Below are 20,476 nucleotides of genomic sequence, written 5' to 3'. Positions count from 1 at the left end.
GAATCCCCTTCCTTAGAGGTTTTTAAGGTCAGGCTGGACAAAGCCCTGGCTGGGATGATTTAGTTGGGATTGATCCTGCTCTGGGCAGGGGGTTGGACTAGATGACCTCCAGAGGTCCCTTCCAACTCTGATATTCTATGATTCTCTGAGGGCCAGCTGAACTGCTGGCAATTGGTAGCCTCCTGGGCGGCTGCTGCACAGGGGACTTAGGGCAGCGGGGAGCTGTTGGGGGGCTGCTAGTCCACCCTGGTTCCAAGCCCCCAACAGCTAGCTGCAACGGGCTGCTCTTCCTGCAAGCAGTGGACAAAGCAGGCGGCTGCCAAACGACATTATAGGGGAGCATTGCGCAACTTTAAATGAGCATGTTCTCTAATTGATCAGCAAAATAACAACGAAATGTTAACTGGGACGACTTTAAGTGAGGAGTTACTATATAAGATTAAATGCCTTTAGGAAGATCTAAATATGAGGAACTGGACAGTAATCTTAATACACAGCAATTATAAACAGGGATTCAGACCTATCAAATTCATCTGATTAGGTTCTATTCAAATTAGGGCTGTCAATTAATCGCAGTTAACTTATGGGATTAACTCAAAAAAATTAATTGTGATTAAAAATGTAATTGTGATTAATCACGCCGTTAAACAATAGAAGACCAACTGAAATTTATTAAAGATTTTGGATATTTTTCTACATTTTCAAATATGTTGATTTCTATTACAACACAGAATACAAAGTGTACAGCGCTCACTTTATATTATTATTTTTTATTACAAATATTTGCACTGTAAAAATGATAACCAAAAGAAATACTAGTTTTCAATTCACCTCATACAAGTACTGTAGTGTGTATCTATAGTGAAAGTATAACTTACAAATGTATTTTTTTTTATATAACTGCATGAAGAAACGAAACAATGTAAAACTTTAGCCTACAAGTTCACTCAGTCCTACTTCTTGTCCAGCCAATTTCTAAGAGAAACAAGTTTGTTTACATTCATGGGAGATACTGCTGCCTGCTTCTTATTTACAATGTCACCTGAAGGTGAGAACAGGCGTTCACATGGCACTTTTGTAGCTGGCATTGCAAGATATTTATGTGCTAGAAATGCTAAACATCCATATGCCCCTTTATGCTTCGGCCACCATTCCAGATGACCTGCTTCCATGCTGATAATGCTCGTTAAAAAAATAATGCATTAATTAAATTTGTGACTGAACTCCTTGGAGGAGAATTGTATGTCTCCTGCTGTTTTACCTGCAATCTGCCATATATTTCATGCTATAGCAGTCTCAGATGATGAGCCAGCACATGTTGTTTGATTTACGAACACTGTCAGTGCAGATTTGACAAAACGCAAAGGAAGTACCAAGGCGAGATTTCTAAAAATAGCTACAGCACTCGACCCAAGGTTTAAGAATCTGAAGCGCCGTCCAAACTCTCAGAGGCACAAGGTGTGGATCATGCTTTCAGAAGTCTTAAAAGAGCAACACGCCGATGCGGAAACTACAGAACCCAAACTACCAAAAAAGAAAATCAACTTTCTTCTGGTGGCATCTGACTCAGATGATGAAAATGAACATGCATCGGTCCGCATTGCTTTTGATCATTATTGAGCAGAACCTGTTATCATCATGGATGCATGTCCTCTGGAATGGTGGTTGAAGCTTGAAGGGACATATGAATCTTTAGCACATCTGCCACGTAAATATCTTGCGACGCCAGCTACAACAGTGCCATGTGAACGCCTGTTCTCACTTTCAGGTGACATTATAAGCAAGAAGCGGTCAGCATTATCTCCTGCAAATTGCAAGCAAACTTGTTTGTCTGCGTGAGTGGCTGAACAAGAAGTAGGACTGAGTAGACTTGTAGGCACTAAAGTTTTACATTGTTTTATTTTTGAATGCAGTTTTTTTTGGTATATAATTCTACATTTGTAAATTCAACTTTCATGACAAAGAGACTGTGCTACAGTACTTGTATTAGGTGAATTGAAAAATACTGTTTCTTTTGTTTTTTACAGTGCAAATATTTGTAATCAAAAATAAAAATAAAGTGAGCACTTGACACTTTGTATTCTGTGTTGTAATTGAAATCAATATATTTGAAAATGTATAAAACATCCACATTTTTTAAAATAAATAGTAGTCCATTATTGTTTAACAGTGGAATTAATCGCAATTAATGTTTTTAATCGCTTGACAGCCGTAATTCAAACAGATTCAGTTGGTTCTTAACAGTGGCACTGTGAACGCTATTGATACACTGGAAACTATACTTCGCTAGCAATTTCAGCTACCATCACAGCCAGTCTCTGTATTTTGCAAGTCATAATAATTTCCCAATCAGAGAATTTCAGCCACACTGACTGTCTTTTGCCTCACAGCATTTGTTTACTTACCCTATCTTTTGTCAATATACAGTATATGTCACTAGTGATTAATATGGCCCCTGTGCTTCCTTGATAGAAAACAAAATATTCCCTGTATCTTCATTTACAAGCTACAGCTTATAGTAAATGTTTATTACTTGCTCCTATAGTCTTAAAGACAGGGTGAGTTCAAAAATAGGAAAGCTTTTGTTAATAACTTCATAGAAACAGAATTAATAAATGAGGATGTCTTCACAAAAAGCCCAATCCCCAATCCTGCAGCAGTGTTCCATAAGCAAAGATCTGTCCATGCAGATCCAGTTGCAGCAGTGGTGCAAAACACGTAAGAATATTCCATATTTTTTCCAGACGAAAAGTAAAGAGACATTTTGTATACAGAATCAGAAGGTCTTTTCCGCAGGGAGCTTACAGTGTGTATAGAAAACATACAAAAGCACACATCTAACAAAAGGAATATAACCAGGTAGTCATTTTTGGCAGGCATCTTGTTCCACTGTTTTATTTTCTTATTGACATCTATTTTGAAAATGCTTCTTTGGAGGGTTATAGAGCACTTAATGGTGAATGTTGATGCATACAACAGACCAGGCTACACGTGAGTGAACATCTTTATAGCACTTTCAAAGCTATGTATAAACATTTTAAATGGAACTAGCGGTCTTACCTCCATTTGCATCTGTAAGTTCTGTTCTCCTCAAGAACCCCAAATAGCCAGTCCGAGCCCAAATAGTCTGTGTGTCTCCAAAGCTGAGTCTTGAATTAAAGTGATCTGATTGCAGAGATTCATCTCCATATATGGTAAAATATCCACTGGCATTATGAGCACTGTGAACCCATATCTAAGTTAAAAGCAATTACACTGGCATTAATTAAAGTATCTATCCAGAGTGAAGAATTCTTGAAAATTCTTGCGTCTATTTTTAATCATAACTAGATACTTCTATAGTACCTTTTAGCATGATGTTTTCTGATTCAACACTCACCTTATTTCTATACTTATTTGAGGGCCAAATCCTGCTTGCCTTACACATGAGTAGCTTTGCTGAAGTCAATGAGTGAGGTTCTGTGCCTCAGGGAAGTGGTGCCTAGCCTTTGCATTCTCCTGGTCTTGGGCTGCTCTGAGGGCTCAAGAGGCTCCTGGCATAACTTTGACAAGCCCCCAGAACTGCCTAATTTCTATCAGTCTCATAGGATTGTACTGTGGGCTGCAGTGCTACCCAGCATTTCCACAGTGCTGTGTTCTGTGATGCTGTCCTGACATGCCCCTTCCACTCATGCCCGCTACACTAGCACTTTGAGGGTGGTCCTTTGATGACAGCTTTATAGACAGGTCTTTCACAGTGTCTATGCTGGGGAAATTCTTCCCCAACTTGATCCAAGACCGTTTACACTGTCTTGGTCTTTTCATTTGGTATAACGCCAAGGGGCCAGAAACTCACCCAATAAGACTACTTTGGTGAGTGTCCCCCTTAGTTATTAAACAATAATAGCACTTAGTATTTACAAAGCACTTTTCATCTTCAAAATATTAAAGATAGCTTCATAACAACTCTTGAGAGACAGGCAAGTCAGTACTAACCTATACTAATGACCTTTTCCGGAATAATGAAAAAGGCACTGACAGTATTTTTTAGCCAAAATATTGTACTCCAGCCTTAGCACAAAACATTGGGATTTCGGGAACTCATTTTTTCAGAAAGATTATATATTCTCAAAAGTTGTACTGTAATTTTAATCATGACCGTACAAATTATTTCATTTATTGAAATCTTTATTTGCTCATTGAAAATAAAACGTTAAGTTCAATTTTATTATTCTCTGAAACATGAAATAAGCAGGAAATATGTACAGCTTTGCTAAACTACATTAAACAGAACATTTTAGGTTATAGTGATCAGAAAAAGAATAAAGGAACTCTGTGTAGTTGAAGTTAGACTAATCAAAGAAATAACCATTACTCCATTTCAGAAGTAATAAGACAAATAGAAAATGTAGATGGAAAAAGCAGGTTATTTTAAAAAAGGGTCTCCGAGCTTTTCTTAAAGAGATACTCACAGTTTTGAAGTTCAACAAGAAAAAGGTTTTTAACAGCAACAGCAACTCTTTTACTGTTAATTTCACATGTTATAAAGCTGTATGGTCGACAGGTATTTATGAGCTTGGCATATCTTTATATTTATTTAAGGAAGCCACTAATACAGTATAAAGTGGCTTTTGCTCCTGTAATTTCATTCATTACAGACCGAGGGGCAATTTTTGTGACTCACCTCACCAAGATGAGAATCCCCTAAGGGTCCCTTTGTTTCAGGATTAGCAATAATGATGCGAACTCCAGGGAGGATCTATTAAAAGACAAAGTGAGTCATATTCTGTAAGAAACCAGATGATGTACGTGTCTGTTTATGTAACTATATAAATGATACTTGTCCCCAGAAGCCCTTTACCTGACTCGTTAAAAAAATCTTTAAAAAAATTGACATATTACTTAAGGAATGGTATTAGCTAGTTGTGGTAGATATACCTAATTCTGTGCTGTTAGAGATTGCTGCCAGTAAACTTTTTGATAAGAAAATCCCTCTCTTTCCTTTTTATCAGTCAAGGGATTCAGATGGGGAAGAAAACTGCATAAGAGAGTAAGCCAATCCAGACTGACTGTATTTAGGAAATGCTGCAAACCCTCCTCTTCGTAAAAGCTTTTCTGGCGTAAGAATGACACAACAGTGACACCCCCTTCCTACCAAAAATAAATAAATAATTTTAAAAATACTGAATAGGCTCTAAAACATTCAAAACCAAAAACTCTACCCCAAATAGAGTTTTTACTCAGAAATGGGTCAAGAACCAGTGACTGCAGGAAATCCACTAGGGACTTTGCTATGGCTTCCTATGGAAGGTGCCCATACACTATAAGAACAGATGGCAGGATAAAACCCTGATAGACAGATAGTGTTTTCTGCCAAAGATAACATTCACATGGGGAAAATAATGAATATATTATGGTGCCAAGAGCCTCCCTTTCAGTTCTTTAAGCTAGATTGTCTGGATGCTCAGGGCAGCAATAGATCCTTTCACACTTACAGAAACTGGTTCAAATTTAGCCCATCTTGGTAGCAATAAGTAAATACGTAGCTCTTATATAGCGCTTTTCATCAGTAGATCTCAAAATGCTCTATACAGACAATCAGTATCATCCCCATTTTACAGAGGAGGAAACCGAGGCATGCGGAGGTAAAATGACTTGTCCATGATCACCAACTCAGCCAGTGACAGAGTCAGGTATAGAACCCAGGTTTCTTGAGTCCCTGTCCAGTGATCTAACCACCAGTCCACACTGTTTCCCATACATCCCAGAGATGTTTCCCCTGCCAGATGTCTGGTGGCCTATGAATAAGGTGGAAATGTCTTGGTGGTCTCAGTCCAATTTACAGGAGATATGTGTCATCATTAAAACCACCACTGCCAAGAAAGGTGCCAGTAGTTGTCTCTAAAGCAAGTCAGAGGACTGCATAGGCAGATAGTGAACTACCATCTCAGGAGTAGGAAGCAATTCCCTCAGAACAAAGGGAGATAAGTTGTTAGAGTAATGTTAAGAGCTCTGTCAATGCTACTGTGCTGTAACGTCTCTGTGGATAACGACAGGACTGCAGTCTGTACAAAGCTTTCCTCAGCACTAAATTCACCTTAGAAAAATTAACAAAGTGAAAATTAAAGAAACGTTTAACAGTACAGAAGACATGTTCAGTACTTACTTTTCCTGATTCCATTAGGGGCAAGCTATGAGGTGATCCTCTCTCTACTAAACGAACTCTGTAAAATAAACGTAACAATAGCGTGCATCAGACCTGATTGCATGTATGGTTATTTTATTTCAATAGGGTATTTTTAAAAAAGATATCTAGGACAGCTTCATGGTTGCAATACTGAACATAAATTCAGAAAGTATGACATCTGTGCAATGGTAAATAATATCCAGAACAGGCAACCCTGTAGAACGTAACTGGGGGAATAATGAAAAAAGGCATTAATGAACATTTGTTCAAATATAGAACTCTGCAACGGTATTTGCAGCCTTTTAGTTATTTCCAGTAGACTTTTTGTTCAGAACATATTAAAAGGAAATGAAAAATCTGTTCACAATAAACAGAATCAACCTTCAGTTTCCTATAATCTATTTATAAATGTTTCAATCATCTAGTCAAGGCATAGCAACTTGTGGCTTAGGTGACCAATCATGCTCCAAGAACAGCCAGTAGTGAAAGACAGGGTCATAGCAAGTAGCTCACAACTGAACAACAGACTGATATAGGTCTATATTTGCAACTTTTGTGTAATTATTTTTAGTGGATTGTGTTTTTTGTGTATTTTTGTGTATTTTGTTGTTTGGCAAACACTTCAAACAACCAACGAATTTGTGAAATGGAAAGTTTATTTGCTGTCTGGGACTGACCTCTTTCCTAGTTGAGACATTTGGGTTCCCACTCTCCTTGGAAATTCTACCTTCCTTGCCAAATGATTCACTTATACACTAGAGAAACTAGTATGGCACCCTGGAATTCTCCCTTTAGAGGAGTAGGGGAAAATTACTGGACTTGAATAGTTTGTTTTAAGGAGTCCTAAGAAGCTTGACCTGCAATACACAACTTGCTGAAGGAGTCTTGGTGATGCATGTGCATTGCTGTGGTTAAGTGAAGGCTCTAAACAAACTATCCAAACTCTAAACTCCTACCCAGGGTACAGCAAGGTGCTATGGGCTACTCCCGTTTTGTGATTCATCACTTGGTCAACTTACAGGTGGAGTACCACTTACAATTCAGCTTGTTCCACTTAGCCTGCTCTGCCAGGATAGGAAGGAGGAACAATTACAGAGCTCAGTGAATGGTCCCATTTGGAGAACAGAGCCTTGGAAATTTCAGCCCCTACCGAAAGAGGCAAGTGTAGGAAGTGTATCTCTCTCACTGCTGACCCCAGAGCCAGCCCTAGCAGCTAGGACTGCAATGGACAGGCAGGAGTGCTGAACCACAGCTTTTGTTCATGGTACTGGGGGCAAAGGATATGGTGTGAAGGTGAAAGGGGCATGGCTAGACAGTGGAGCCTTGTAGACAATTCTGAATTGTTTTCTAGTAATTGCAGGAATTGAGGCACTGCACAATTGCCTTGAACTGGGGAAGAGGATAAGGTTCAGAAATTCAAGTCTGCCTGTGGAAAATACGCAGCCAGAAAAGAGGCTTGCTACAAATAGCTTCCTCAGCTCTAACCAGGCAGAAAGTAAGTGAGACAGCTGTAGCTACAATAAAATTGTGCAGAACACTTGAGTTCCAGTCATTTGTTCTAAGTAGTGCCTAATCAAGTTGGTAACTAACGATGCACTCGAGTTTTCAATGCTTTCATGTTTTAAATTTTCAAATAGACAAGTACACAATATTTAAGGAAATGCAGAAGACAAATTTGGACTGACACATACAGTAATTCCGAAATGATGTGTACTATAGCAGTGGTTCTCAACCAGGGGTCCAGGGCCCCCTGGGGAGCTGCAAACAGGTTTGAGGGGATCCCCCAAGCACGGCCAATGTTAGATTTGCTGGGGCCCAGGGCAGAAAGCCGAAACTGTACAGGACTGAAGCTCGGGGCCCTAAGCCCCGCCACCTCGGGCTGAAGCTGAAGCCTGAGCAACTTAGTTTTGTGGGGCCCACTGTGGTGCAGGGCCCTGTGCAACTGTCCTGCTTGCTACCTTCTAACGCTGTCCCTAGCTTTTATATGCAGAAAAATAGTTATGGCAATGGTGGGCTGGGGGAGTTTTTACAGTACGTTAGGGGGGACCTCAGAAAGAAAAAGATTGAGAACCCCGGTACTAAAGAACTGAGTCTATTCTATGAAAGTTGATGTTTATGAGACAAAGAAAGTGGGAGACATAAAAATGGTAAATTTCCAGACAGATCTTTTTGTTCAGTAGTAAGGATTAATATGACTGGTGATCTGAGTATTGTATAAGCAACAGCTTTTGGGTTTTTTTTTTTTTTTTTTTTTTGAAGTTCCAAGATGTTCCGGGTTAAAATAAATGTTTTATACAGGTGATCACACACTCTTTGAGAATTCACTAGAACACAGAATCTGTTTAAGGAACACTTTTAGGTCAATTAAAGTCCAATTAAAAAAACACTCCAGAAAACCTTAAAGATTTTACATACCTAAGTGCCAAGTACTACACTTAAGAAGCAAAAATCAAATGCCCAAAATACAAAATAGGGAATAACTGGCTAGGCAGCAGCACCACAGAAAAGGCTCTGGTGGTTATTTGGATCACAAATTGAATATAAGACAACAGTAATATGCAGTTATGACAAAGGCAAATGTCATTCTAGGATGTGTTAACAGGAGCGTGGACAAGGGGGATCCAGTGGATACAGTGTATTTAAATTTTTAGAAAGCCTTTGACAAAGTCCCTCACCAAAGGCTCTTAAGGAAAGTAAGCAGTCATGGGATAAGAGGGAAGGTTCTTTCATGGATTGGTAACTGGTTAAAAGATAAGGAGTACTTGTGGCACCTTAGAGACGAACAAATTTATTTGAGCATAAGCTTTTGTGAGCTACAGCTCACTTCATCGGATGCATGCAGTGGAAAATACAGTGGGGAGATTTAAAAGATAGGAAACAAAGGGTAAGAATAAATGGCCAGTTTTCAGAATCGAGAGTAGTGATGTCCCGCAGAGGTCTGTACTGGGACCGATCCTATTCAACATATTCATAAGTGATTTGGAAAAAGGGGTAAACAGTCAGGTGGCAAAATTTGCAGATGATACAAAACAGCTCAAGATAGTTAAGTCACAGGCAGACTGCGAAGAGTTACAAAAGGATCTCTCAAAACTAGTGACTGGGCAACAAAATGGCAGATGAAATTCACTGTTGATAAATGCAAAGTAATGCACATTGGACAACATAATCCCAACTATATGTATAAAATGATGGGGTCTAAACTAGCTGTTACCACTCAAGAAAGAGATCTTGGAGTCACTGTGGATAGTTCTGTGAAAACATCCACTCAATGTGCAGCAGCAGTCAAAAAAGCAAACAGAATGTTGGGAATCATTAAGAAAGGGATAGATAATAAGACAGAAAATATCATATTGCTTCTATATAAATCCAGGGTATGCCCACATCTTGAATACTGCGTGAAGACGTGGTCGCCCCATCTCAAAAAAGATATACTGGATTTGGAAAAGGGCAACAAAAATTATTAGGGGTATGATGAATGGCTTCCGTATGAGGAGAGATGAATAAGACTGGGACTTTTCATCTTGGAAAAAAGACGACTAAGGGGGGACATGAGAGAGGTCTACAAAATCATGACTGGTATGGAGAAAGTGAACAGGAAGTGTTATTTACTCCTTCTCATCACACAGGGGGAGAGATAGCTCAGTGGTTTGAGCATTGGCCTGCTAAACCCAGGGTTGTAAGCTCAACCCTTGAGGGGACCATTTAGGGATCTGGGGCAAAAATTGGGGATTGGTCCTGCTTCAAGCAGAGGGTTGGACTAGATGACCTCCTAAGGTCCCTTCCAGCCCTAACCTTGTACGATTAAGAACTAGGGGTCACCAAATGAAATTAATATGCAGCAAGTTTCAAACAAACAAAAGGAAGTATTTTTTCACACAATGCCAGTCAACCTGTGGAACTCTTTGCCAGAGGATGTTATGAAGGCCAAGACTATAACAGGGTTCAAAAAGGAACTAGAAAAATTCATGGAGCATAGGTCCATCAATGACTATTAACCAGGATGGTCAGGGATAGTGTCCCTAGCCTCTGTTTGCCAGAAGCTGGGAATGGGGCACAGGGGATGGATCACTTGATGATTACCTGTTCTGTTCATTCCCTCTGGGGAACCTGGCGTTGTCCACTGTTGGAAGACAGGATGCTGGGCTAGATGGACCTTTGGTCTGACCCAGTATGGCCATTCTTATGTTCTTATGTAAGACTCAGGAGGCAACTGTTCTGCATATTCAGCACAGTTGAGGCATCACCTGGAGAACTGTGTCCAGTTTTGTGTTCCCCACTTTAAGAGGTGAAAAAATTGGAAAGAGTCCAGAGGAGAGTAACAAAACTGAAAAAAGGTTTAGAAAACATGACCTTTGAGGACAGATTGAATGAATTGGGCCTGTTTAGTCTAGAGAATGCTGAGGGGGGACCAGATGACAGTCTTCAAATATGTAAAAGGTTGTTATAAAGAAAAGACTGACTAACTGTTCTTCGTGTCCATCAATGGTAAAACAAGAAGTAATTGGCAGCAAGAGAGATTTAGGTTGGATATTAGGAAAAAAACTATTTAATTATAAGGATAATTAAACCCTGGAGCAGGCTATCTAGGAAGGTTGTAAAATCCCTGTCTTTGGAATTTTTAAAGAATAGGTTAGACAAACACCTGTCATGAATGGTCTATGTATATTTAATCCCACCTCTGCATGGGGTGGGATGTATGGACTAGATGACCTCTTGAGGTCCCTTCCAGCCCTATATATCTACGATTACAAGTTAGAAAGACTTCTAAAATCTTAAATACATAAAGTATTTTATGCCTGACCTAAAGACAAAATAGGCCTTTCACTGTGCCAAGGTGTTCACTGCTGTCATGGATCAGGCTGGAAAAAAATCTGTGCTAACACTGTTTTAAACTATGCCCCCACAATAAGCTCCACCCCCAAAGTACTGGTGTGCAGATATTCTAACTGTGATCACACATGCTCTTTGGGTTCTTCGGGCTTGAGCTCCTCCTCAGTGGGGTCTGAACACACCCATGGTCTCTGCTGGACTCTTTGTGATGGGCTTACCTCACTGCCCAGTGAGGCTTATATGCCCCACCAGGCTGTTAGAGCCTGACCCATTGTGGGGGCCTCACATGGCCCACTGGGCTCTGCTAGGCTCCTTAGGTTTGGCTTCTCGGTTGGGGTGGAGAAAGTAACAGTGCTCTCCAAACCTCATTCACTGGTAGTGCCAAAATGAGCTGTCACTCTCAATAGGTTGTACAGATCATAACTATAGTCTCCCTTCTCCTTTTGAAGAGCCGTGATGTAGTTAATACTTTGTTATCATTGAGTACCTGAATTAGTCCCCTTGGAGATGAATGGCACAGTTCACACCTCTTAGAGCTATCGTTTCAGATTCTGCAACACAGCAGAAAGCATGGGTCTTGTTAGATCCTTGGCTGCTCCTGGATAGCAGCTGTGTAGATAGCAACTGTGACCAAGAGTGCTTTTCTAGGTGTACTTAATCCTGCCTCAATTTGGTGGTGGGGTGCATGGACTAGGGGTGACCTCTTGAGGCCCCTTCCAGCCCTATATTTCTATGATAAATTAGAAAGTCTTCCCCCTAAAGTACTCTACCTGGAAGGAAGAGTGAGGACTTTTTCCACTTATCCAAGCCGTTGTGACTTTCAGACTAAACTATTGTAGTGTTCCCTCTGTGGGGCTATACCTTGAGATCACGTGGAAGCTGAAGTTAGACAGCTGCATTCTGGCTGCATACTGAGTAGTGTGTTTAAGCAGGAAACCCTTTCCATTGTTTGGCTGGCTGCCACAGAACTCCCAGGCAGAGTTTAAGGTGTTGGTTTTGACCTGTCATGCCCTACACGTTGTAAGACACTGTTAGCCAAGAAACACTCCCCCCATAACATTGCTGCAGTTGCAATCTTTGAAGCCACCTTCCTTCTTATCTCTGCATATTAGGGAAACACAGTGTAGTCTAGTGCATAGGGCATTGCTCTGATGTCAGACGACCTAGGTTCTTTTTCCAGCCCAGTCACTCATCTGCTGTGACCTGGGGGGCAAATTGCTCGATCTCTTTGTGTCTCTATTTCCCCTCACATTCCTTGCCTCATCTATTTAGACTGTAAATTCCTTGGGGGCCAGGAACTGTCTCTCACTATGCATTTGTAGGGTGTTTAACAGAATGGAGGCCCAATTTTAGTTGGGGCCTGCAATCACAACCGTAACACAAATAATAAAAACAGGAAAAGGGCCTGGTTCCTAACCCCCTGTACATTTAATATTTAACTTTTACACCCATTTTACAAAGTGCACCTAGAGGCAATCTCACCCACAACCAATACAGTTTATGAAGAACTCAGGAGGGTGTCCCACGGTGGTTTAGGTAGATCAGATTAAGCTGACGAATTTGGTGGGGGAGGGGGTCTATAAGAAACTATGAGACGATAACATTCTTGCACTGAAACTAGGACTGCCATGTTCCCAATGCAAGTCATTGGGAAATGCTGATGAAACAATCACCACGGAGTGAAATGAAATGTGCCCCTTGATCTGTTACACTTATTAAAATATAGGTCAGAATTTTCAGGAGCATTTAAATCCCACTGGAAGACCATGGGACTTAGTAATGATGGGTAAAAATTTCAAAGTTGCTGAAGTGCCTTAGGCACCTAAGAATATACAGCAGCCATTCTTACAAAAGACTCACTTGCATTGAATAGGGACCTTTTCACAATACCAGGAAGACAAGGGACATTTACCAGAGGCCACAATATGGGCTACATTTCTATCCCTTTTTATATTTTCTCTTCTATAAAAACCAAACTAGTGTTAGAAAACAACAAAGGGTTTAATGGTCTCTTTAAAACAAGACCCCGCTCAAACTTTACAAAGCAATTTACTTGTAGAAAGGCAGAGAACTAAAAAGCTTCTGCTGAAAGAGAACAAATGGTAAGTCATAAACATATAACACTATATTTACACTTATAAAACAAATGAATATTTTAGATCAGGGTTCGGAAACTTTGTTGAGAGCCTTCCTATGTACAGGAAAAAAAAATCCAAAAAACTAAACGCAATTGCACTTCCCCATAGTTTACTACAACAACACAAAGAACTGAAAACCCTATACTTTCCAAGAATATGAGTAATAAAGTACAGCAGCTTAGATCAATATAATTATAATAAGAGTGGGTGTCAAAAGCACTAATGTTATTTCCCAAAGCACCTTTCATGTTATCTCACAGTTCTGTTCAAAAAGATTACACCTCACAGCCGCTAAAATGAAACTGCACCAACATTCTAGGACATCGCAACATTCATTGACTGTGTGATACCTCTCCTCACCCCCCTTCTCAAATTCCCAGGGGCCCAGGGATTAAGATAGCAAGGCTCACTCACATTGGGCTCACAGGCAGCGGGGCCCCCTTTAGTGCAGTCGGCTTGGTGCACAGGAGCTGCGGGCAGAGCATGGCATTCAGAGGTCTGCCAGCACCGTGAGCTCCATGTAGGCAGGAAGTCAATGAGGATGCTGAGCTGGTAGCTGGGACTGACCATGGTTGTCCCAGTTCCCAGGGCAGGGAGAGTCAGACCCAAGGTAGGACCATCACTGTCTGGGACCAACAGGTTACTCTCCAGTACCATATGGGAGGCAGTGTATCACCCAAGCAGGAACCACCAGGGTGTTGGCTTTCCCCGGGACCTGACCCAACCAGCCAGAGGGACTATGTGCCTGCAGTAGCTCCTCCCCCATGCGAGCCGTCGAGCTTTAGCACTGGGGAATGGGGAAGAAGATGGCACTAAGAGCCTCCACAGAACTAATGGCCCACTTCACACAAAAAGAAAAGGAGGACTTGTGGCACCTTAGAGACTAACCAATTTATTTGAGCATAAGCTTTCGTGAGCTACAGCTCACTTCATCGGATGCATTCAGTGGAAAATACAGTGAGGAGATTTATATACACACAGAACATGAAAAAATGGGTGTTACCCTACAGACTGTAAGGAGAGTGATCACTTGAGATGAGCTATTACCAGCAGGAGAGTGTGTGTGGGGGCGGGGGAGGGAAAGAAAACCTTTTGTAGTGATAATCAAGGTGGGCCATTTCCAGCAGTTAACAAGAACATCTGAGGAACAGTGGGGGGGGGACACCCATTTTTTCATGTTCTGTGTGTATATAAATCTCCTCACTATATTTTCCCCTGAATGCATCCGATGAAGTGAGCTGTAGCTCACGAAAGGTTATGCTCACATAAATTGGTTAGTCTCTAAGGTGCCACAAGTACTCCTTTTCTTTTTGCGAATACAGACTAACACGGCTGTTACTCTGAAACCACTTCACACAGTGGCTGCTGCCATGATGGGGGCACCAAAGAGGAAATGAACAGCTGTGGCAGACTGGAAAGAGAACCCTTCTGGTAAACCCAGTTTGCCCCACCCCACTGCCCAGGGATGAGTGATGGCTCAGTGGCAAACGTAGGGGAGCCTCTGGGATACCGCAGTTCAGCGCCGAGGTAGGGCCAGGGGCCTTGGAAATGGAGGTGAGCCCTAATACCATTGCAGGGCAGGGTTGAGATGGGGAGACACATGGGGTGGAGGGGAGTCCCTAGAATACTGTAGATGGTGCTTCCACCAAAGAGGAAAGCACAGGGGGAGATGGAGGAACCCCAGCTGAGCTGGAGAACAGGGCATGGGAGAGGATGAGGGGAATGAGAGGTGCTGGGATGCTGAAGGGAGAAATATGGGGAAGCAGGAAAGCCGCTGAGCTGCTGTGGGCAGGGCTGAGTTGGGGAGCAGAGCACTGGATGGAAAAGAGAAGCCCCTGCAAGCTGCTTCCCCTGGTGCTCATGGCCCCCTGGGAAGAGCCCTGGCTCCTTCTGCCCTACCCCCAGGATGAGCACAGCTCTGAATCTGCTCCAACAGTACTACACTCCTAGTCGAAAGACAGGCAACTGGTGTCTTTCCTGGTGCACACCCATGTCTCCCCAGAGGCATGCCCCATAGTTCGGGAACATCTGCGCTATTTGCAATACTTACTGCACTGGAAATAATAACCTCCCCTATTTAAAATGTCTCAGTTGATAGATTAAAATCCTGGCATGGTTTTCTGAGGTTAACAAATCACAGCTAATCACGGATATTGTCCAAAATACTACTCCGGCAGCAGGAGGAGTGTCCCTAAAGTGGTGGTGAAAACGGCTTCAATTATAATTAAGGCTAAGATTATGTCACGGAGATCACAGATTCCTCAACTTTCAGAGACCTCCATGACATTTCCCAGCCCCAGGGAGGCAGGCTGGTGCTGACACCCGGAGCTCCGAGCTGCTATATGCGGTGGGGAGACCTGCAGCTCCCAGCCACCGCGGGTGGCAGGTGCTGGACCCCTCTTCTGCAGTGGGGCTCGGGCTGTCGTTCCCCCTCTCCCCACCCCCCCCGTCAGGCCCATTTTGTCATGGTTATTTTTAGTAAAAGTCAGAGGTCACAGGCTACTGTGAATTTTCGTTTATTGCCCGTGACCTGTCATTGACTTTTACTAAAAATAACCATGACAAAAACTTAACCTTAATTATAACCCAAACAGGATGCACCAGAGCAGTGGAGAAAGCGGCTCTGGTGGCACTCATTTAAGTGCTGAGAAAAGACAGCAATGAAAGGCATCATGCCGCTTGGTGTGCTGGCTGGGTTTGGCAAGGGAAGTAAGATTAGAAGAAGAAAAAGTAAGTGTTAGCCTGAAAGGCTATGAACTTGGGATCATACATTCTATTAAACCAGTTTAAAAAGCCCCCTTTTAACCCTAAGCTACCATGGCATCTCAGGTTAAACAAACTAACCAGTCTAACTTTGCTCTGATGGCTTAGCACAACACAAGAAACCCGCAAAAGAACTACAGCTGAAATACAATTACTCTGGAATTTGCAGAGGGAACTCCAGTTCTCTAAACAGGCAGACCTTGGAATTTATAAAATGTAACCACTAGGGACAGTAAAAACCCTCCTCCTACAAACTGCTGGGATACATTTTTATTTGCAACATTTTCAGTTCTTTCATCCAAATTTCAGCTTCCCATCTCTGCACTATTCTAAATATCAACTATTGATCACTTACTTTCAGCCTGTGGTACAACAGTTCCTATACCTCAATACGAAGGCGCTGGTGGGAAACATTTCCTGATAGTGAATAGGAAGTGCAGTAATTCTTGAGATCTGCAATTTCTATCGTATTAGACCAAGTTATCTCATTAGACTATTAAATTTACAATGGTTATATTTAGTGTGACTGGATATTTTATCAATGATCCATCTACCCTGAGATTTGTGTAACACTTACACTGAACCTCCCTAAACTGCTGTTCAATATATCTCAATTATTAAATTTAGATCTTACTTTGCTTCTGCTCTCAAATTCTTTCATCTTCTGCCTGACAGTAGGGCAAGCATGAACTTAACACGATTTTTTTTAAATTGAAACTAAGTATTTTTCCTCATGCATATGTCATAAGGAAGTCTGGTATAGCCAGCATCTTTTCGTGCATACAAGTCTAAGCTGGAATTCTAGTTAGCCACGTTAGCCACAGGGAGAATGGCTTCATGCTATCTTACTGTTCACAAATAAGTATTTACCACACTGTGTTTGCCTAGAGAGGCAGTTTTTAAAACACAATCTATATTAGCAAGAGAATCTTGTGTAAAGTGGTCAGGAAGTACTATTTGAATTTATTTCAGAGTAACAGCCGTGTTAGTCTGTATTCGCAAAAAGAAAAGGAGTACTTGTGGCACCTTAGAGACTAACCAATTTATTTGAGCATGAGCTTTAATTTAAAATATGGTTTGAGGTGAATTACATTTCAATATTTGTTAATTATAGCAAAATATTTCTGAAGGCAGGAGGAGTACCTGTCAGGTTTGTCTAATCACTGAGAGATGCTACCAGCTTCTGCTTCCTCCCTGTTATCAACACACCTTAATGAAGTTGAAAAAGGGTATGTCTACACTGGCAAGTTTCTGCGCAACAAGTTATACCACTTTTATTAAAGCGCTGGAATTAAACCGCTGTTGCGTGTTCACCCCATGCTCCTTGTGACGGTAGAGCGTATCCACATTAGCAGCTCTTGCAACGGCAAAGAGAGCAGTGCATTGTGGTAGCTGTCCCACTGTGCAACTGGCCACAGGGTGCTTTGGGAAAGCTTTGCAGTGCCTCTTACATGGAGCAGGAACAGCATCACATGATGCAGGTTTCCCAATCCCATTGTTCCATGGGCACCCTACTACATTGCCAGCTGCTTTTCAACTGAAGTGGGGAGGGAGGGGGGACAGAGTGTGTGACAGGGAGTGTGTATGTGTATGGAGGAGGGGGGGAGGGACAGTGTGTTTTGGGGGACAGAGAGTGTGTCAGCATGCTGTCTTGTAAGTTCAGACAGCGGCAGGAAGCAACCAGTCCTGAGGCAGGGGGAGAGGGAAACCCCGAAATCAGCCCCCCGCCTCCCTCCCCAGCTCTCTGCACAGCAATCTCTCTCTCTTACACACAGACAACACACACCTGCCTCTGTGTTCAACACCATGAGCATTCCACATTAATGGTTTGCTCTGTGGCCAATGTGTGTACGAAAAGCACAAAATAACTTTGGTCATGTATTGGAAGTCTAAATTACTTTTCATTGTTAACACTGAAATAATTTTATTTTTAAGTGACAAAGATTTTATGTCACTAAGAGAATTTTTTTAAATCGAGGTACAGTTTTTACCCCGATGATGCAAACACTTAATGCACACATTTAATTTTAAGCATGAGTCATCCCATTGACTTCACTGGGTCTATTTCATTTTACTCAAGTAACTACCTGTGCTTAAGTGTTTGCAGCATCAGCGCCTTAATATTCAACATCTTTTAGCCTATAGCTAGAAAATGTTAGAGTCTTAGAGAATTCAAGTAAGAGACCAACTAGTAATGGCATTCAAAACCAAAACCAAAAAACTCAACATTTATAATTGAGTTCATTATACATTTTAGTATAAAGTTACAACACCACAATTTTTCAAATTAATTTTACAATGCTAAATCTGATTTAAATTAATGATTAAAAAAATAAATCATGTGATTTAAATTGCTCAACTCTGACACACACACAGAGCAGACATGTCTACAAAGTTGTTCTCTCTCCCTCTACTGCCAATTTCCAAAGCTACGGGTCAGGTCTCACAGATGCTAATTTAAAGCGGAGCAGACGCTAATTTGAAAGCGGTCAATTGCTGTCCATCTCAAGATACCTTTAAACTTTACAGTCTTTACATAAAACAAAACAGTCTTTCACTAGCCCACTCAAAAAGGAGCAGTCCGAGTCAGGCCCTGGCCAGGCCAGGCCCGGCCCAGCTGGAGGAGGAGATCCTATGCCCCCTGTCCCAGCTTCACCCAGAATTGCCCACTGGAGGAAACAGCCAGCCCTTTTTAAAAACCTTGTCCGCTGAGCCCTGATTGACTTCTGCCCACTCTCTAGCCACTGGAGGACTAATTCTCCTCGGTTCCACCAGCGACTGAACCATGGCGGTCTCGCTAGGCAGTTTTTGGGAGTCTAAACTCACTGCTCTTTCTCCCGCATCAAAAGGACACCTTCTTCAGGCTGAGTGCACACAGGCAGCAAGACCTCCAGCAGGGAGCATCAAATGCCTGGTACATACCATCACAGGTGACATGAACAGGTCTGGCAGGGCAGAGATTTCATCACACCCCTGAAACTAATGCCTCTACAACAGCCAGTCAAAGCAAGAATCGGAGATACTGTAGTAGGTAAATGAACCCAGACTATCTCAGAGTATGTCTACACTGAAAAAACAACAAGAAAGGAACAAAGAAAGAATGAAAGAAACAAAAACCCCATCTATGACAGCGAGTTGCAGAGCCTGGGTCTACAGACTTGGGATAACACTTCAGCACTATAAATAACAGCGTAGATGTTCCTGCTTGGGCTTTGAAACCCAGTGAGGGGGATGGGTCTCAGAGCCTGAGTGGGAATGTCTACACTGCTATTTGTAGTTCTGTAGCATGAGCCTGAGTCAGTCAAGCCAGGTTTGATACTCATTGAAGGGTGGTTTTATTTTATTGTAGTGCAGATGTACCCCCGTGAGCCTAGTGAGAAGCAGAGTGGCCATTCTCCCAAGGATTTATAATCCCAAAAGATTTATGAATAGGTACTAGACAAAGTTAAGAACAAGCATGTGTCCTCAAAACCAAAAGCAGTAATGCTGCACAGGTACCCTCTCTGGGAACAGTGTAATGTTTTAAAATCTCGTTCTAGTGACAGGTATTCTCAAAGATACAGATTGCCTCTTTACAGGTAACTTGAACAAAAAATTCCAAACCTGATGATGTATTTACACTTCTAGTTCAACTTCAGAAAGCTGCCTGCATCTCAAGTCAGGTGAAAAAGACTCCGCAGAAAAGATGAGTGTAGTGTTGATACTTTGTAAAATTGTTTTCTTGTTCTGGTGATAGTTTGATACATTTGATAGATTTTGATCTTCTCTTCATAATTACACTTGTATCATGGGGGGAAAGGACTGAGATAAAGCAATCTGGATACATTAACTTTCAGGATTAAACCACCAAACACTGCGCTGTAGTCTTGCTTTGCCAGGTAGTTACAATAATATAAATTTATTCCTGCCCATCCATCCCATCTGCAGCTGGATATTTTCTTCTAGGCTCCTCTTTCCCTTTAAGTCACTCAGCAGTGAAGAATCACCCATGATGTATTTTGTAGTTTGCTAGTTTCCTCAACAATTTCAATCACAGAAGTAGAGTTTGTCAGAGGAGCTATTAAGTAAAGTGTTGTTCTGAGCTAGCCTCAGGGTCTGGAGTGTTGGGAGTGGTACTAATTATTGTTGCTATGCCAGCTCTGGGAAAAGCCTTAACACACTACTCTGTAGTTACACTAAGAAATACTTTCAATTCTGTGATTCTAATAGAGATGGAAAGAAGCTATCAGGGCATCTAAGTCCAACTTCCTGCCATAGCATTGTTTGCGAAAGTAAATTGTCTAGTGCTATGTCCAGTCTTGTTTAAAATGTCTCAAGTGATGGGGCTTCTTCCACTTCACTTCAGGATCTCTGTTAACTCCTAACAAAGCAAGATGCAGCCCAAAATACATTTATACAGTCTGAGGAACACCTGAGAAGGAAAGCAAAGGATACAAACAGTTTTGGAGATTTCCTAAAGCATTTTGTCCTCTGGAGGTAGAATACCAAGACTTGATGGACACGCAGAGAGTGGGGTTTTCGGTCCTCTTTGATGGCATGCAGCTTGGATAGAAGACAGTAAGTGGATGACTTGGCTTAG

General features: G+C 41.7%; 1 protein-coding gene across 13 annotated transcripts in view; it reads right to left on the bottom strand.

Moving 5' to 3' along the window:
- The window catches only part of DIP2C (disco interacting protein 2 homolog C), a 485,644-nt gene that overhangs the window by 17,017 nt on the left and 448,151 nt on the right, over nt 1-20,476 (bottom strand). For all 13 annotated transcript variants that reach the window (XM_073334492.1, XM_073334497.1, XM_073334493.1 and 10 more), the window contains 3 exons: nt 6,146-6,203; nt 4,664-4,738; nt 3,061-3,235 (listed from right to left, as the gene is read on the bottom strand). In XM_073334492.1, the coding sequence (XP_073190593.1) occupies nt 3,061-3,235; nt 4,664-4,738; nt 6,146-6,203 (308 nt within the window). The remainder of the gene's footprint in view (nt 1-3,060; nt 3,236-4,663; nt 4,739-6,145; nt 6,204-20,476) is intronic.

The sequence above is a fragment of the Lepidochelys kempii genome, chromosome 2 (assembly GCF_965140265.1).
Source record: "Lepidochelys kempii isolate rLepKem1 chromosome 2, rLepKem1.hap2, whole genome shotgun sequence".
Classification (NCBI taxonomy): domain Eukaryota; kingdom Metazoa; phylum Chordata; order Testudines; family Cheloniidae; genus Lepidochelys; species Lepidochelys kempii.
The sequence above is the reverse complement of the archived record's forward strand: the minus strand, read 5'-3'. Positions and strand labels throughout refer to the sequence as shown.